The 17,682-nt window shown below is 42.6% G+C and overlaps 2 protein-coding genes across 2 annotated transcripts in view; both read right to left on the bottom strand.

Moving 5' to 3' along the window:
- Positions 1-381: 381 nt before the first annotated feature.
- Positions 382-2,090, bottom strand: rasd1 (RAS, dexamethasone-induced 1). The gene is made up of 2 exons (XM_085467197.1): positions 1,707-2,090; positions 382-1,452 (listed from the first exon to the last, which is right to left on the bottom strand). The coding sequence occupies exons 1-2, from the start codon at positions 1,975-1,977 to the stop codon at positions 923-925; spliced, it is 801 nt and encodes a 266-aa protein (XP_085323323.1). The 5' UTR covers positions 1,978-2,090; the 3' UTR covers positions 382-922.
- An 8,968-nt stretch (positions 2,091-11,058) lies between these two features.
- The window catches only part of pemt (phosphatidylethanolamine N-methyltransferase), a 77,813-nt gene continuing 71,189 nt past the window's right edge, over positions 11,059-17,682 (bottom strand). Inside the window, exons 6-7 of the mRNA XM_085465559.1 lie at positions 15,668-15,742; positions 11,059-11,481 (exon numbers count right to left, since the gene is read on the bottom strand). Coding sequence (XP_085321685.1) covers positions 11,427-11,481; positions 15,668-15,742 — 130 coding nt within the window. The 3' untranslated portion in view covers positions 11,059-11,426. The remainder of the gene's footprint in view (positions 11,482-15,667; positions 15,743-17,682) is intronic.

The raw sequence follows: 17,682 nt of genomic DNA, 5'->3' as shown, positions 1-17,682 counted from the left end.
AGTCTTCCTGCAGTTAGTGAGGTGCTAACACATGACTTGTCCCCAGTTTAAATAAACATGAAAGCATTGATTTCCTCTGGGTAATAAAGCCTGTTTTTCTGCACTATATTGTCTTTATTTGATTGGAATTAGGGGCACAAGTAACAGATCCTGCTTGGTTCTGCAGGATAAGTGCAAAATGTAGATATTTGCATCAGTTATACTGAAGCGTCCCAGTCCCAGAGAGCATGACATCTCAGAATGACAAGATCAAATGGGAGATGTGAAGGATATTATTTTGGGCTGTGCTTTTTATCCCCCTTGTTTGAATACATCTATTTATAAGGTGCTTACAGAAATATTAACATTATAAAATAGAAGAAACAGAGATAAATATTTGTGTTGATTTGTGTTTTATTACATTTTATATTTTTCACTGCAAAAGAGAAAAATGACAGTGACAATAAATATACATTCACAATAAAAAATACTCTAGATTGCAACGAAACATTCAAGTGTACTTAGCCTTTAGAAAATCTAGAAGATGTAAACATGACCTCCCCGAAACACTGCACCTCCTCACCCAAAGAGTCTCTCTCTCTCTTTCTCCCGTCTGTAAATGTATAACGTCAACAAAACACATTTACGCATCTATGCGCGAGTCTCACAGAGTATGAAGCCACGTCACACATCGGACTCTGATTGACGGAGCAAGCTAACATTCTCGAATGTCTGGTGGGAAACCTTTTTTTTCTTTTTTTGGTAGTTTTAGCGGACTCGTGTCCAGTCTGTGTCCTTTACAAACGGAGCTTCACCGGAGCGCGCGGCGGTCTCGGCGTCTCCAAAACCTCCGGAGTCAGTTTGAGCGCTGCCGGCTGCTCTGACCAAAGGCCGGGCTCTTCTCCTTCAAACGTGTCATTAGAGTCTGAGCTTCAGTGTCCGCTTAACTGATCACGCACCTCTCTTTGTCTTTGCCGTGGCCGCCTCCGATGGCCTTTTCTTTAATGTACATGAGGTCGCTGTGCACGCTGGGTCTCCGGGCGCACGGGGTCACCACGCCGTACGCTTCCCCGATGTCCTTCAGCTTCTTGTTTTTCAGAGACTTTCTGTGCAGCATGTCACAGTACTGCACCGACACTTTCCTGTGAAGGTCGGGGCTCATTTCGTGAGGTAGCTTGGCCAGGGTAAACAGAGTCTGAAACATCTTATCCACGTTCTCGTTGCGCTTTGCGGAGATCTCGAAGTACGCGCACTTCTCGTCCCCGGCCACCAGCTGCTCGATTTCCTCCTTCTGAACCTCCCGGTGAAACTCTCTGTCACCCTTGTTCCCGCAGATCACGAGAGGGACGTCGATGTTCTCTTTGATCTTGTTTTTCAGGCACATTTTGGTCTCGTAGATCTGCCGCTTGAGCCGCTGCACCTCCTGGAAGGAGTCTCGGTTGTCCAAGCTGAAGACGAGGAGGAACACGTCACCTGAAAGCAGAGAATATTATTTTGTTTAACCGCCTTTGCTTTTGTTTAAAGTGTTTTCATTTTCTCCCTGTGTGTATGCACAGTTACAATAAAGCACAGGAGGCTCTGCTGCACCCTGCAGCCACGCGCTAAAGCGCACGATGTGCGCTCTGACCGAGTCCGTGCAGAATTTAGAAAGCCCGTATTTGCTTTCTTAGTTTACATAAGGATTCTCTGGTATAAAAAAGGAGACTGATAGGAATGTGGATAAGTACCTGTCAGTATTGAAAGCCTCCTCATAGCAGGGAAAGGATGGTTTCCGGACGTATCCAGTATGTCCAGCTGGTAAACGTCCCCCTTGATGCTGTACACTTTCCTGTGAAAGTCCTCGATAGTCGGCGTGTACTGCTCGTCGAATCTCCCGTTCAGGAATCGGGACACGATTGCACTTTTGCCAACTTTGGTGGATCCAAGAATCACCATCCTGTAGCAGTTCTTTGCTGGGATGTCAAAATCGCTTTCGGAGGGCGACATTTTTTTGATCATGTTTAAACCCGGGGTTGGATGTGCACCGTTCGTCTGTGCGTAAAAGGCAGGTGAGCAGCCTTCTGTGTCTCGGTGCTCTCACTTGCGCTCTAGTGTGTTTCTGTCTAGAGGCTGAGCCATATTTATGCGCGAGGCTGACCCCGCCTCTTGTCCGCGTCACAGCTCGGTGAGTACTCGGTGCCCAGTTGAGTGCAACGAAAAGCGGAGCAAACTCCCACCGGTGCGTCAGTCTGTCACTTCTAATTAAGATGGGGAGAGAGCGCCGGGAAACAGAACCAAACAGACCGTCCGAAAAACAGAACATTTGTAACAGTGCGGGGCAGGGCGGCGGGGTCTGTGCGTAACAGCCAAACTAAAAAAAAAACTTCCAGCACTATTACCGAGTTAATAATTGACGCTTTTTTCCGGCGTTTAAAACCCACTTTGGCACACTGTGTTAATAAACAGGCTGGACCTTAGACACCATTAAAGCAGACAGCGGATACAGGTTCCTCTAGACTGAGCAGAGCAGGTCATGTTGACTGGAACATCATCATCTAAGGAGAAAAGGGAAAAAAGAAAAACATGCTGTGCAATAATCTAAAGTCTCCACAGCTGTTTACCCACCGCTGTCATTTACAAACAAGGTCACATTCATTGATTTATTCATTCACATCTTCAGCAAGTCCAGCAGCTGCTGATTCATAATCACCATGCAGCAGCAGCTTGAACGGCTGATCGAGATGCTGCAGTTACTATGGAGACCGAAAGGGGGCACTCAGGGCACGACTTTCATCAAGGCGTCTGCCACGACTTACCTAAAAGGGAGAAGGGGGACAAAACTCAGCGTGGAGTGACTTTGCGTGTCTGTGCGCATGTGTCAGCGTAAACGCAGTCTCCGTTTAGTTTCACAGCAAATGCAAAAAAAGGAATTCATCAAACCTTCGATGACCACACTCACTCACCTGTCACTGTGAAAGTGTGCAGTCGAGGTGGCAACAAAGATTTCTTCAGCGGTTCATAAAATTAGTAGTAAATAGTCGCAAAGTGGAAAGTGTGTATCTATGTTGGGAGGTGGGGTTTTATTGGGCAAAACAGGAGACAGCAGTTGATTTTAATATTAGCTCACTGCTTCATTGTGTCTCATCCCTTCAGGTGTGGGGAGTAACGCCCTGACTCGGTGACACAGATGTGGAAATGTGAGAACATCTGCTTGCACAGATATGAGATTCTTCTTCTTTTTCAGCTGCTCCGTTTGGGGGTCACAACAACAGATGATCTTGCCTGCGCCTAAGTCTGTCCCTCTGCGTGTCCATGAACCTCCTCTTTGTGCAGCAGCTCCATCTCCAACGTCATCTGTCCACTATATCCACTATCCCTCCTCTGCACATGTCCAACATGTTCAAATCTCAGTCTTGCCTCTTTAAAAAAATGTTTTAAAAATGAAGCAGTGCATCCTCAGCTAATGTCAAAATGAGCAGCAGGGTTCCATCAGGAGTAGTGTGCTCCATCAAAGTAAGTCAGTGCACCACTGATGAACAGTGATTTCCCAACTTCATCCTCGATGGAAGGAAATAACAGCTGACTCATCACAGGCGTGAGGGATGTCCGGCTGGAAGCAGAGGGAGCCTGGACTTTTAGTTCCAGGGACAAGTATCTGTGAACTTTCCAACTAAGTAAAAGCTCATCCACCCCTTTTAGTTTTAGCTAATTTTGTGGTCAGATTTACGAAGTAGATCTTTCCACCAAATGCTTTTCTCTACATAATAACAAATGCTGGATTTTGCTGTCAGATTTTTCCTGTGCACGGTGAAGAAAACTGGCTCAGCGTCTGCAGTTATGTTGTGCAGAGCCATTCTGTTGTGGTGAAGGAGAAGGCAAAGCTGTTGATTTACTGATCTGTGTGTGCTTTCACCCTCATCTATGGCCAGAGGCTGTATAGACTTAAAGCATGAGATTATGGGTATAAGGAGTGGAAATGGGCCTCCTTTGATGGGATGTCTGGCCTCAGTCTTAGAGACGGAGTGAGGAAGTGGGTCATTAGGCAGCACGTCTGACTGTTTGCTCCGCCACAGTTAAAGGCATCTGACCAGCAGGCACATCACCAGTGTGTGGGCACAGGGGGGCCCGCCTCATTAATGAATTGATAATTACGATCAAGTAATGTAATGCAGCTGATTCTGAAAGGGCCAATCTAAATAATGACTTCTATGATTGAGCTTCTGCTTACATGTATGGGAGTCTGATAACACATATGTGACACAGAGGAATTTAATTGGTCCAAGGGTAGATGATGAATGACGTAATCGAGGAACCGAAAGGTCAGTGTTATAGGCTCATGTGACTAACATTAAGTGGCTCCTGTCTATCTGCTTTGTGGAAAACAAACAGATATGCAATACATTTAAAGAAAAGAGGGCTAACAAGGCCAGTTAAACTGGAAAATCTGTGCAATCAAAATAGAAAAGTGGGAAAAGTACCATGGAAACAGATGCCCACGGACTGCGATCTGCTTCTCAAGCTTCCACATCGCTGGGAAGACAAACAACAGCACACAGGCACACAAGAGGAGCAGCAAAAAGAGGAAAAACATGCAGCTTACACACTAAACAAACACAATTATGGTATTTGGTTCCATCACAGCTGCATTAACATCAAAGCAAAGAGAAAATTAACCAAAATAATTTCTTTCTCTCCTACATGTGCGCTCCGGTAATGATAAGAGGTGGCACGTGAGAGCAGTGAACGGCAGACAGATAATGCCACTCCGAGGACGACCAGCCGTGGGAAGGGAAACGCAGAGAGGCAGTGGAAAAAAAACGGGGCAGACGGCGAGCGGGGTCGTCTGCCAGGCGGCTCGTAAAAGACAGCGAAAGATGCACGCTGCGTGGAAAGATTTTAGCTGATGATGGTAACAACAAATCATAGACCACATTTCCATTTTTCATCTGAGAGAGAAAAAAAAGCCTCAAAGCAACACTCACACAGGTGTTGCTTTCAAAATGCAGAAAGTCACCTGTACACGTGGTCACACACACAGACACGCACACAAACACACTACAGAAATGTGCCTCTGCCTCACATAATCAGATATAATGGAAATGCACTTTGTGATGTAAGCTGCAAACAAATGCTTGAAGCATCTTAATATGTTCGTCATGCCTGTTTTTGTTGTTAAAGCTCTAAAATCTGCAGTGGGTGCTTTTGTATTTTCTTTCAGCTGCTGATAAAAATTAGGAAATAAGAATTCATTCTCCAGCCTTTTGGGGAAAATGTGATTGTGATTTTTTATTATTGTTAGAGCATTCTGTTAAGAGCTTGAAATAAGGAGCTTACAGGCTGGAGAAAACGAGAAAGACTACAGAGAGGGTTCATGGAGTGAAGGCATACAGAGGGTTGGTGTTATAATGAGGAGAAGGTTTTCTATAATGTTTAGGAGTGTTTATGGTAGGGCTGGGCGATATGGCCTAAAATTCATATCGCGATATAATTTGAAGCATGTGCGGTAACGATATATATCACGATATATTCTTTTCTTCTGTATAACGTATTTTCCACACTATAAGGCACACTTAAAATCCTTTAATTTTCTCAAAAATCGAGAGTGTGCCTTATGTATGAATTCTGGTTGTGCTTACTGACCTCGAACCGATTTGGGTGTGCAGAAATCTGTTAAAAATGTTTTAGTACAACTTTGGTAAGCGGCACTGCTTGATGGATTGTCAGAGCATTACGGCTGCCGTAGTGAGGAGCTTCGTGGGGTAATCTGGGTCCAAAACTCCATCTCTTCAGGTCCCAAAGTCAAACGAATACTGAGAGTTAAAAACTGTCTAAATTCTTTCATCTTTAATTAAATCATCAGCGTTGTTGCTTTACCAGATGTAACAATTAAGTTTAACATCCATGAAAACAGAATTTATTACATTTAACGGAGTTAGAAGTTAACAGGAAGTTAGCTCGTTAGATTCCACCTAAACATGTTGTACTACGTGATTGCTAGCGACACAGGTATGTTAGCATAACATTAGCACAGTGAAGCTGGAGGATGAACGCCAACTTTTTTCCACTCATTAATAGTTAACTTGAGGGATTCTGGTGGTTAGGGACAAATGCAATCGCATAGCAGGATGCTATACAAGGGCCAAACTTCAGTCAGGAGAACAACTGAGATTATTCATCCACAATACGAGGTTAGTTATTAATATACTGCAACAACATGGGAATAGAACAGCTGCAAGAGAATTCAATATTAATGAATCAATGTTATGGAAGAGGAGGAAGCGCAGTTTTTGGCTTTCCCCTTATTTCAAAAGTGCTTCATCTCTTTACTATGACTGTCGACCGGCATAATTTGCAGATGATATTGGTTGTAGCCGCTGCGATGCTTTCGACCAAAACAGGCGCAGCTTGATGACATCATCAACATGCGCTATCGCGATAGAGCGGTATAGTCAAAATCTCTATCATTGACCAAATCTATATCGTTTCTATCGTATATCGTTTACTGTATCACCCACCCCTAGTTTATGGGAATTTTTAATCATTCTTCCAGAAGCACATTTGTGAGGTCAGACACTCATGTTGGATAAGAAGTCCTGGCTCACAGTCTCCTCTCCAATTCATCCCAAATTGGTTCTGTCAGGTTGGGGTCAGGACTCTGTGCAGGCCAGTCAAGTTCTTCCACACCAAACTTGCTCATCCATATCTTTATAGGTGTCATGGTCGGCTGTGTGGCAGGCAGGCAGGAGTGGTGGACCCAAAATGCAGGATTCTCAGGACACGAGGTTTAGACAGAAAATGCAGCTTTATTGCTGGAGCAGAACATCAAGATAAAATAAAAACTCACAAAAGCAAACAAAACTCTAAACAGAGATGCAGGAGGACTGGAAATCCTAAACACGCAGCAAGTGAGGGTGAACAGACGTTAACGGTGCGACACCGAGTAGGGGAAGACACAGACACTAAATACAAGAGGTGAACGGAGCAAAGAGGAAACAGCTGGGAGACACGGCTGACGTTGATTACACTGACGAGACAGGGAGAGCACAAAGCTGAACGCACTGACAAAGGACACAGACCTACAAAATAAGACAGGAAGCACACGCCAGACAGAGACAGACTCGTAAACAGGCATAATGACGTCATGGACAAACAGAGGGACATACGGGCAGAGAAGACCAAGCACAGGCAACCTAAACCAAACATAAGGGCAAGATAACAAAACCTAAACCAGACATAATCATCATCGTCATCAACATCATCATCAGATAACTAAAGAATCAGAATATAATTGTAATCAAAACAGTATCACCAGAGAATAACCAATCCATAATGCAAAAATAAACCAAAACATAAGAAACTCAAAATGCTGGGTCGACCCGACCCAGGACCGTGACAATAGGCCTTGCTTTGTGCACTGGTGCAGTCATGTGGGAACAGGACGCCCAAACTGTTCCCACAAAGTTAGGAGCATAAAATTGACTAAAATGTCTTTATATGCTGCTGTCGTTCCCAATCGGTTTCACAGGTGGCATGTTGTCATGGTACTATGCTGGAATTCACTCCTGAGAGCGACTGACTCTTTCACAAATGGTCACAGAAGCACTGTGCATGGCAAGGTGCTTGATTTTATACACCTGAGGCCATGTAAGTGACTGGAATGATGAATTCAAATGTTCCAGTTGACTTAAGTCATTGAAATCATGATTAAAAAGATTTCGGCACAATAGTGTATTTGGAAAATAGAAAATGGAATGGAAGACATTTGACCTTGAGGAGGGCAACAGCAGAACAGTTGGAGAATGTTTTTTTTTTTACCCTGAAGACATAGCATAAGAAAAACACCAAACAATAGACATAAGTCTCAAGTTGTTTGGGAAAAAAAGAGGGCTTTTTCTTTCAGGCAGGTACAAGGACAGACCACCAAGCAGTCCAGATGTTTTCTGAAGAACAAAACAAATTGATGTGATAATGGCTGCCTAAATGTAAAGCAAGGATAATAAAATGTAATTACATTTGAGTTTTACCATCATTCTGACCTACTTGGGGCAGGGATAGCTCAGTAGGTAAAGTGGTCGCCCCATGATCGGAAGGTCGGTGGTTCGAATCCACTTAACGGCTACCCTGAGGTACCCCTGAGCAAGGTACCGTCCCTACACACTGCTCCCCGGGCGCCTGCTTAGTGGGCTGCCCACTGCTTCACTGAGTGAATGGGTCAAATGCAGAGAAAAAAAACAAGTAATTTCCCCATGGGGATCAATAAAGTATCCATTATTATTATTATTATTACCAGGATGCAGACTGTAAGCACATTTGTGTATAGTTATTCAGAGTTTTGAAGCACTTTTATTGTTGTGATGCACTTGAATATTAGAATCACAACCAAAACGAGCTAAAGTCCCATGATTTTATGTTGAGTGTTAAAGTGCATGCATGTGTTCTCCATTTAATCTCAATCTTAATGAATACTACAGAGTTTGTTGTTCATATTGCATTCATACTCACTAGATCCTGGTGGTCCTTCATTATTATTCTCTTATTTTGATGTAGCAAACTCCTTTCTGCAAGAAAAATACATAAATCTAATTTTCACATCCAGATGAAAAACATGTAAACAGCTTCTATATCGACACCTTAAAACTGCTACTCTTCTTGCTTAGTTCATGAAATGCAAAGAAAGATTTAGACTCCTCAGCCGCCTTGTTAGGTACACCTTGCTACTACTGGGTTGAACCCCTTTTGTGCCTTTCTTAACTCTTTGTGGCACAGATTCCTTTTGAAATTTTGGTCCATATTGACATGACAGCATCACACATGATGCAAATCTCTCCTTCCATCACATCTTAAAAGTGATCTGTTGGACTGACGTGATGACTGTGGGATCTATCTAAGTACACAGGTGATCTGGTGTTATCCTGATGGAAGCATCCATCAGTAGATGACAACGCTGTGGTCATAAAGGGATGAATATGGTCAGCAGAAATACTCAGGTATGCTGTGGGATTTAAATGATCCTCAGTTGGGTCCAAAATGGGCTGAGAAAATATCCCCCACACCATCACTCAGGGTGGATCCATGCTTTCATGCTGACTGTGCCATCTAAATGTTGCAGCAGATACTGAGAGTCATCAAACCAAACAATAGTTTTTTAAACTGTAGCCTTCGTTTCTTCGTCTTAGCTGACAGGAGTGAAACCCAGTGTGGTCTTCAGCTGCTTTAGCTTCTCTGATTCAGAGATGCTCTTCTGCAGCCCTTGATTGTAACTTGTAATTAGTCACTTGACTTACTCCTGTCATATTCTCAGCTTAAAACAGTCTGGTCATACTCTACTCATTTCTGGCATTTAACGATTTTTCACCCAGAGAACTGACGTTCACTGGATGTTTTCTCTTTTTCAAACCCTCATCTGTATATTGTAGAGACGGCTGTGTGGGAAAGTCCCAGCAGATCAGCAGTTTCTGCACATTCACTTAGATCACCTTTCTTCTTCATTCTGATGCTCAGTTTGAACTTAAGCAGGTCATCTTGACCATATCTACATACAAGAAAAACTGTGATGCGTCTTAATTCATTAAATAAAATTGTGACATCTAGTTTATGATCATTTGATTATTTGTACTACGTAGCTTAGCCAAAACCCAGCACCATAATGGTGACCTGGTGGATAGTAAGAGGATAAATGCTCACAATACTTGTCACAAGTTAAAATAATGGATTATAAAAGAATGAAACTGTCCATTTAAATAGTCGTAGGATTTGGATGAAAACACATTTTTAATGTGGCAGAAAGTAAATGATGAAAATATTTTTCTTTTTCTCTGTCATTGGGGCTGCTGCTGAGCGCACCCTCAAGGTGCCGATTGTTTGGCAGTGACATCTCTTAGCCTTAAAAAAGAAAAACTGTGTTGCATAGCGGCTATGAGATTTTTTTTTTTATTAGTATTTTCTTTGATAATGCCCACGATATTTCTCTCTTCCTTCAGTACAGTCACATTAGGCCAGTGTCCAACAAAGCTGCACTCCACAGTACTGACTGCAAAATGATGTCACCGTCCTGATGTAAGAAATAAAGAAAAGGAAAGATGCTAATTTGTTCAACACTTTAATAGGTTTCCAAATTTATTTGTAGCACAGATTTCAGCTTAAGTGAATAGAAGTGAAATTGAGTGTATTGTACCTACATTATCACCAGTCTGTTTGGCTTTTCTTTCCACACGTGCTCATTAGTGATTTTTCAACTTTTTAAAAATTCACTTTTTTTTTGTCTGTGGTCAAAATGAGTGTTTCAGGGTAACCTGATCAAACCCTAACTATATGCTTTGTCAGGAAGTAAAGTTTGAAGCCTACTCTTAAAAGTAATCAGGCTTGCTGTCTGTCTAGAGCAGGGGTCCCCAACTCCAGGCCTTGAGGGCCGGTGTTCTGCAGCTTTTAGATGTGTCCCTGCAGGACTGCCCCCTCTGTTTGCTGTTTTGATAGATGTAGATTATAAAAAAACATTGAATTCTTTGTCAGGCAGTTATGCATGTTGCAAGTTTGCATGTTTGTCCGGCACTATGCATCTGTAACATCTTATCTGTGAAAAGATTTCTGCGCTCCACCTGCCTTGAAGAATATTATGGCCTGTTTTCTGCTGCTGATCTTTAATACACATACAGATAAATATGATACAGCTGAGTGTTAAACATGTTGATAGGTCAAGCAGATTTGCCCTCTGGCAGTGCTGTGCAATACTGCAAGGTTTAGTATTGATCTGATTCCAAGTAAATACAGAGCCAGTATTGCTTATACCGATACCTTTAACTTATAAAGGCAGCTTATGTAGGGTGGAGCAGTGCGTCATGACTTAGGAGATGAATAATCATCATTTTGCAAATTCTGAACACATTTTAATGACCACTAAAGTCACTGTGATTTTTACTTTCCACAGTAACACAACAAAAGACACCTTTCAGATTTTCATGTATTTTCAGACTGAGTTTTTTTGGAGAGCTGGAAGGTAAACGTGTCGTCTCTGAACCACTTCTGTTGTTTAAATGCGCTGTAGGTCCTAAATTAAACAGACATGACAGTCAACACAAAAAGGTTCAGACATGTTTCACAGTGCATGTTTGAGGTATATTTTTAATTTACAAAAAAAATAATTATTTAACACAATTAAGTGGGTTACACACTGAACTGTGGGGATAGAAGCAAATTATTAATCCGATACTAAACCAGCGTTTGAATCGATACTATCGATATTTGGATTCTCGATCTCAAAAGGACTGACATGTGACAGGATCAGAAAAAAGCCTGCATGTAGATTCCCCTTTCACAAAATCACTTTGAACTAACAGAAAAACACACGGATCAGTAGTGGGGATGTTTCCTTCGTATCCATGGAGGAGGTCAAATAATGACCAAGGCTCTCAGTCTGTTCACACCGGAGGGAATCCTCATCTGAACCCGAAATAGGACGTGTCCGGGGGAAATTATTCATGCTTGTGGCGCAGACTCCTCTCTCGATAGATCTGTTCGGTGAATGGTCTGCAAATACAGAAAAACAAACATGTAATGGGACAATAAATGAGCTTGGAAGGCTGTACCACTCTGTGCCAGGAGCGCGCCTGTGTGTTGAACCGTGAGGGAGCTTGAGTATATGAGTGAACGATAGCAAGATGCCCTCGTCTCTCCACGTGCTCCACCACTCTGCTGCAGATGGATGCAGATCAAAACTTTGGAGTCCAAGAGCAAAACAGAGTTTGAAGCTTTTCTGTGGTACTAATGGCTAACACAAGAATCAGAATCAGTGGACACGCTTAAAGAATTTATGTATCGTGAAAATTTTACAACATGATGTAACATATTGGGACACTGCCTCTTGGTCTCAATGTATCGTTGCAATCAAGTTTACTGCCAAAAGGAATCATATCCATCCCATTAATTAGGCACACCTTGCTAGTACTGGGTTAGACCTGTTTTACCTTCATTCTTCATTGTATAGCTCCTACAAGGACTGCACACCAATGATGCAAATCTCCCAATGCACCAACTGTTTATGCAAGGCAGGATGGATCCATGCTTACATATAGTTTACCCTAAACCCTGGCCCTTTGGTGAAGTCATGCAATGCAGACTTACTTTCCTGCTCTGAGCTAACCGGAGTGTCATCCAACATGCTCCTATAGCCCATCTCCTTCATGGTTCAACACGCTGTCCATTCAGAGATGTTCTTCTGTATCTCTTGGTAGTAACAGGTGGTTATTTGAGCATACGCAAAGCAGTCTGGCCATTCTCCTCTGACCTCTGGCATCAACAGGTCAGAGAACTGCTGCTCACTGGATATTTTCTGTGCTCTTCTAGACCATTCTCTGTAAACCCTACTGATGGTTGTGTGGGAAAACCCCAGCAGATCAGTGGTTCGTGCTAATCTACTAGCACCAACAACCATGGCAGAGTCAGCACCATTGAAATCACATTTCATCCCCGTTATGAACCTCGGGACGCATTTGGAACCATGCTGTCATGTGACTGGCTGAGATATTAGTTAATGGTTAGTTAAACTGTGTCTCTAACATGGTGACTACTGAGTATATCATTAAAGCGAGGAAATAAGGAACTGAAGTATGATAAAAGTGAAAAAACTAAATGCACAGCGCAGCTTTTTAGGAGTACTCTACAGAGCTCCTGCAGTACTGGATGTCACAGCATCTTTATTAAACATTTAAATGCTTACACTTCACACTGTTAAGTAATTTTTTGTTATCCTGCTGACTCTCAGAGCACCCAGCCTGTGGATCTACCACCATGGCCAGTCATCAGTTTCTCACTTTTCAGGAAAGTCATAGTAATCTAATAAACTGTGCGTAAGAATAGATGAAACAGTGCCGTTTCATCCTGGTGTGAGCTTTCATCGCTGCACTATTTGTATCATGAAGATGGCGATTACGAGCTAAAACAAATCCAAGACGCTCTCTGAACTCACTTGACACCAGTTTCTATTCCCTGCATGGCTCCCGCATCAATCCCACCGCCACTTTTACCAATTCCAGTCACCGTGTGAGGTAGAATCCAAGCAGACACCCTACTCTCCACGTATAGTTTAAACAAATGAGATCATCCTGAATCTCTTCCAGCAGCGAAACACAAATATAGCACATGAATCCCAGTGGCAGTGTGTGGTAAAATCTGGCACCTGCCTATCCTTCAATTCACAGGTTCAAGCTAAGTGAGACAACGATGGATCAGTGTTGCCGGATGTAAATCTGTGCGCTCATGCACAGCTTGTGTTTAATGCCTGACACTTTCGGAAAAGCATGCCTCCGACTCAGCCAGGGTTAAAAATCTCTTTTTAGACTTTCATTTTACTCGGGTGGAGATTTATTTGGTCTATTGAGGCTACTCAGAAACGCTCAGCTAGACAAGGATAGCAGAATCATTTCTTGCAATCGCTGGGTGAGTCGTGCTGCAGAAGAAATTGTCCATGAGAAGCAGTGAAGGAAAAAAGTTATAAACCAAGCCAAGTTTTGTTGGACTGGTGAGATAGAGCAGGGATGTCAAACTCTTTTCACATCATGGGCCACATACATACATTAAGTGGGCCGGCCAGTGAAAAATCTCCTTTCTGTTTAATGTAAATAAGTTTAACTGCATATTTAATCCCAGGGATATATTAATATTTCAATAATACATTAAAATTATTTATTTATAAAACTATTGATACATTGTAAAAAAACAGACATTTCTATAGTATACTGATAAATAAACAGGAACTCTGTAATTAATACTTCTGTGTGGATTTAACTGTATGGATTGAACAGCTACATGGAATATTCTGATATTCCAGAATTTCTGATGCCAGAAAAAGTAACACTGTTACCATCTACATCCTCAGAACATGATTGCATTTTTTGTAAGTGGAGGCTTTCCAGTTATGTTGCTGTATCCCATACAGAGATGGGCAGTAACGCGTTACTTGTAACGCGTTAGATTACAGTAACGTACTCGTTACTTTTTTCAAGTAACGAGTAAAGTAAGGGATTACTATTGCAAAAACAGTAATTAGATTACCGTTACTTTCCCGTAGGAACGCTGCGTTACTGCGTTACTAAAACCGTGATTTTTTTGCGAGAATGTCTCATGACAGTGACGTAAGCGAGTGCGCCGTTAGTGACAACAGCTGTGTGCAGATCAACAATGGATCACATATCGATTGTGGGAGAGAGTATGAGCGTGCAGCGTTTAAAGCGTGGAAGTACTGACCTTACTTTAAGTTTGATTCCATAAAAAGTGACAAAAACATTAGTGTCCATCGTGTGTGGGAAGAAAACTTCTTTTTACAGCGAAAAACCCCCCCCTAAACTTCCAAGCAAGTACCGAGTGCGCAACGACGTAATGGGAAATTCACAGAGAAACTCGCGGATTCTTGAACTGACCGCGGCACACCTGCACCAGGGTAAACCTCCGCCTGCCCTACTCCTGCTTTACAGGTGAAAATAGAGCAACAGGACCGCTAGTCTTTGCCTTTATTTATTTTCTGCTGTGTTTTACTTGCATCTATTTGAAAGAGTGAGTGTAAACACAAAAAATATTTTATTTTATGTGCTGGAATGTGCAGAAAATAGGTTTAAATGTTAAACTAATTTATTCAAGTCAGAGAATGTTGCATATAATTAAATTTTTGCTTGATGCATAAAGTTAAAAGATTAAAACTAATAAAACAAGTTAAAAAAAGAGACTTTTCCATTTGATTACATTTTGTATGATGGATTATGCAGAAAAAGTAGAATTGGGCTGAAAGATCTATCGCTTTATCACCTCTTCAGGTTGTAAATCGTGTTTTTAAAAAGTAACTAAGTAACTAAGTAATTAATTACTTTTGAAAATAAGTAATCAGTAAAGTAACAGGATTACTTTTTTGGGGAAGTAATCAGTAATTAGTTACTGATTACTTTTTTCAAGTAACTTGACCAACACTGATCCCATATGTTGCTGATTCTTGTTTTTAATCAACAAATGTAATTTTCAGTCTTTTCTAAAAGCTGCTGATGTGACACGTGTCATGAGTAATAACACCAGACCTTCAGGATCCTGTGTTATAATCTGTGTGACTCAGCAGATGCAGGTTGACTGCTGAATAAGTCTGTGCTGAAACAATACTTAAGTTTATTTGCATATTTTTCACATTATCATTCAGCCTTCATTTTTTGACCAGAAAGGTTTTTTGATCCATGTCCTCTCCTCCTTCTGGTTATCTGCATATTAAAGTCTAGGGCCCATGACTCATAAGTCTCTGCTTTTTTCCTCCAGGTGTCTCTAGTTTGGTTTAATGAGCTGGAAACCAATAAAAAAAGGGAGCAGGAAGTTGTTTTCTTCCCTCCTCCACCTTCTAGCCACTACAGCTGCAGTTTTTGTTTTTGTTTTATAACTGATGAATCAAGTCAGTGTATTTGCACATCTTTATTTTCTTATTTCTTTTGTATGGTCAGTAAATTACTGTTACAGGTTTTTTAGATGTTGCTAAATGTTAGGGCTCTTGGATCTCTTTGACTCTTGTTGGTTTTTTTGATTTTATAAGACCGCATTTGTAGCGAGCATTTCTGGGGGCTGTAACCTACAGTTATTATTTAAGGTTATTTTCAGTTGTCACATGTTGCCCTCACTAAACCCATATATAAAGGATTTTAACAACAAATGTGATTTAATGACAAATGAGAGATTTAGAAAGACTTACCCTTCAAAGCTTATTGCCACCTTGTATGCCAAGGCCACTATGGCAGTAAGAACTAGACCGACAGGACTGGCACCACTGCAGACAGAGGGGGAAAATGACTTAGTTAGAAGGGTCTAGTTACATATGCTATATACACTAGACCATTTCTCAGCAAAGTATCCATTACATGTAATGTAATGTCATTCGTTACCTAACCCCCCCCCCAAAAAAAAACATTCATTCTCTTCCACTTATCCTTGTCAGGGTCGTGATGGGGGTCTGAAGCCTATCCAAGTTGTCTTAGTAGGTACAACCTGGACAGGTTGCCAGTCTATCATAGGACCAACATACAGAGACAGACAACCAAAATCAGAATCAGAAAGGGGTTTATTGCCAAATGTTGAGCAGGTTTACAACATTAGGAAATTGCTGCGGTGCTTCAGTGCAAACATAGTGTCATAAATAGCACTTAAATAGACATGAAAAAAATAAAAGTAGGGATAAGAGTTAAAAGTGCTACGTAGAAAGATATGTGCATGAGCTATACATGAGATATATACATGAGAATAAGAATTAAGAGTGCTACGTTGAAAGATATATACATGAGTGCAGGTGGTGATCAGTGCCAATCATGGAATGATGCAGTGAACACAGCGTAGGGTCATGTGTTAGTAGCGGGAACAGTCATATGGTTATTGTTCATGTGTCCAGCAGCAGAGGGGAAGAAACTGTTCTTATGGCGAGAGGTTCTGGTGCGAATGGACCGGAGCCTCCTGCCTGAGGGGAGCAGGTCAAACAGACTGTGTCCAGGGTGAGAAGGGTCAGCTGAGATCCGAGCTGCACGCCGCAATGTCCTGGAGGTGTACAGGTCCTGCAAAGATGGGAGTCTGCAGCCAATCACCTTCTCAGCAGAGCGCACAACACGCTGCAGTCTCTGTTTGTCCCTGATAGTGGCTCCAGCGTACCACACGGTGATGGAGGAGGTGAGGATGGACTCGATGATTGCAGTGTAGAACTGCATCATCGTCTGTGTTGGCAGGTTGAATTTCTTCAGCTGCCTCAGGAAGTACATCCTCTGCTGGGCTTTCTTAATGACGGAGGTGATGGTGGGCTCCCACTTCAGGTCCTGGGTGATGGTGGTACCCAGGAGGCGGAATGAGTCCACAGAGGTGATGGGGGTGTCAGTCAGGATGATGGGGGGGAGTGGGGCTGTGTGCTTCCTGAAGTCCACAATAATCTCCACTGTCTTCTGGGCATTCAGCACCAGGTTGTTGTGGCTGCACCAGGACACCAGACGTTCAACCTCCCTCCTGTAGGCAGACTCATCCCCGTCCGAGATGAGTCCAATAACGGTGGTGTCATCTGCAAACTTGATTAGCTTGACAGACTGGTGGGTGGAGGTGCAGCAGTTGGTGTACAGGGAGAAGAGCAGAGGAGAAAGAACACAGCCCTGAGGGGAGCCGGTGCTGATGGTCCGGGAGTCCAAGACATTCTTTCCCAGCCTCACATGCTGCTTCCTGTCCGTCAGGAAGTCAGTGATCCACCGGCAGATGGGGTCAGGCACATTCATCTGGGAAAGCTTGTCTCGGAGATGGTCTGGAAGGATGGTGTTGAAGGCAGAGCTGAAGTCCACAAACAGGATCCTGGCGTAGGTTCCTGGGGAGTCCAGATGCTGCAGGATGAAGTGTAGGGCCATGTTGATGGCGTCGTCTACAGACCATGGACCATGGACCATTTTGAGTTACCAATTAACCTATCCCCACTACCTGCATGTCTTTGGACTGTAGGAGGAAGCAGGAGTACCCGGAGAGAACCCATGCAAACACGGGGAGAACATGCAAACTCCATGCATGGCCCTGGCCTGATGGTGGAAGTGGAAACTCAGGACCTTCTTGCTGTGAGGCAACAGTTCTAACCACTATGCTATCCTTATGCTTTAAAAAAAGAAAGAAAGAAAGAGCCACACAGGTCGAGGCACTGGTTGGGGACTATCTGGAAACCACTGATTGCCAGAGAAACATGTATTCCACAACTGG

This window comes from Copadichromis virginalis, linkage group LG8, assembly GCF_057382275.1.
Source record: "Copadichromis virginalis isolate Kocher_CV1m ecotype Utaka linkage group LG8, C_Virginalis_male_GT1.1, whole genome shotgun sequence".
Lineage (NCBI taxonomy): Eukaryota > Metazoa > Chordata > Actinopteri > Cichliformes > Cichlidae > Copadichromis > Copadichromis virginalis.
The sequence above is the reverse complement of the archived record's forward strand: the minus strand, read 5'-3'. Positions and strand labels throughout refer to the sequence as shown.

Coding starts and splice junctions, on each gene's coding strand:
- rasd1 (XM_085467197.1), bottom strand. CDS start 1,977: ATGATCAAAAAAATGTCGCCCTCCGAAAGCGATTTTGACATCCCAGCA. Junction 1,453..1,706: donor GAGGCTTTCAATACTGACAG/GTACTTATCCAC, acceptor CTCTGCTTTCAG/GTGACGTGTTCCTCCTCGTC.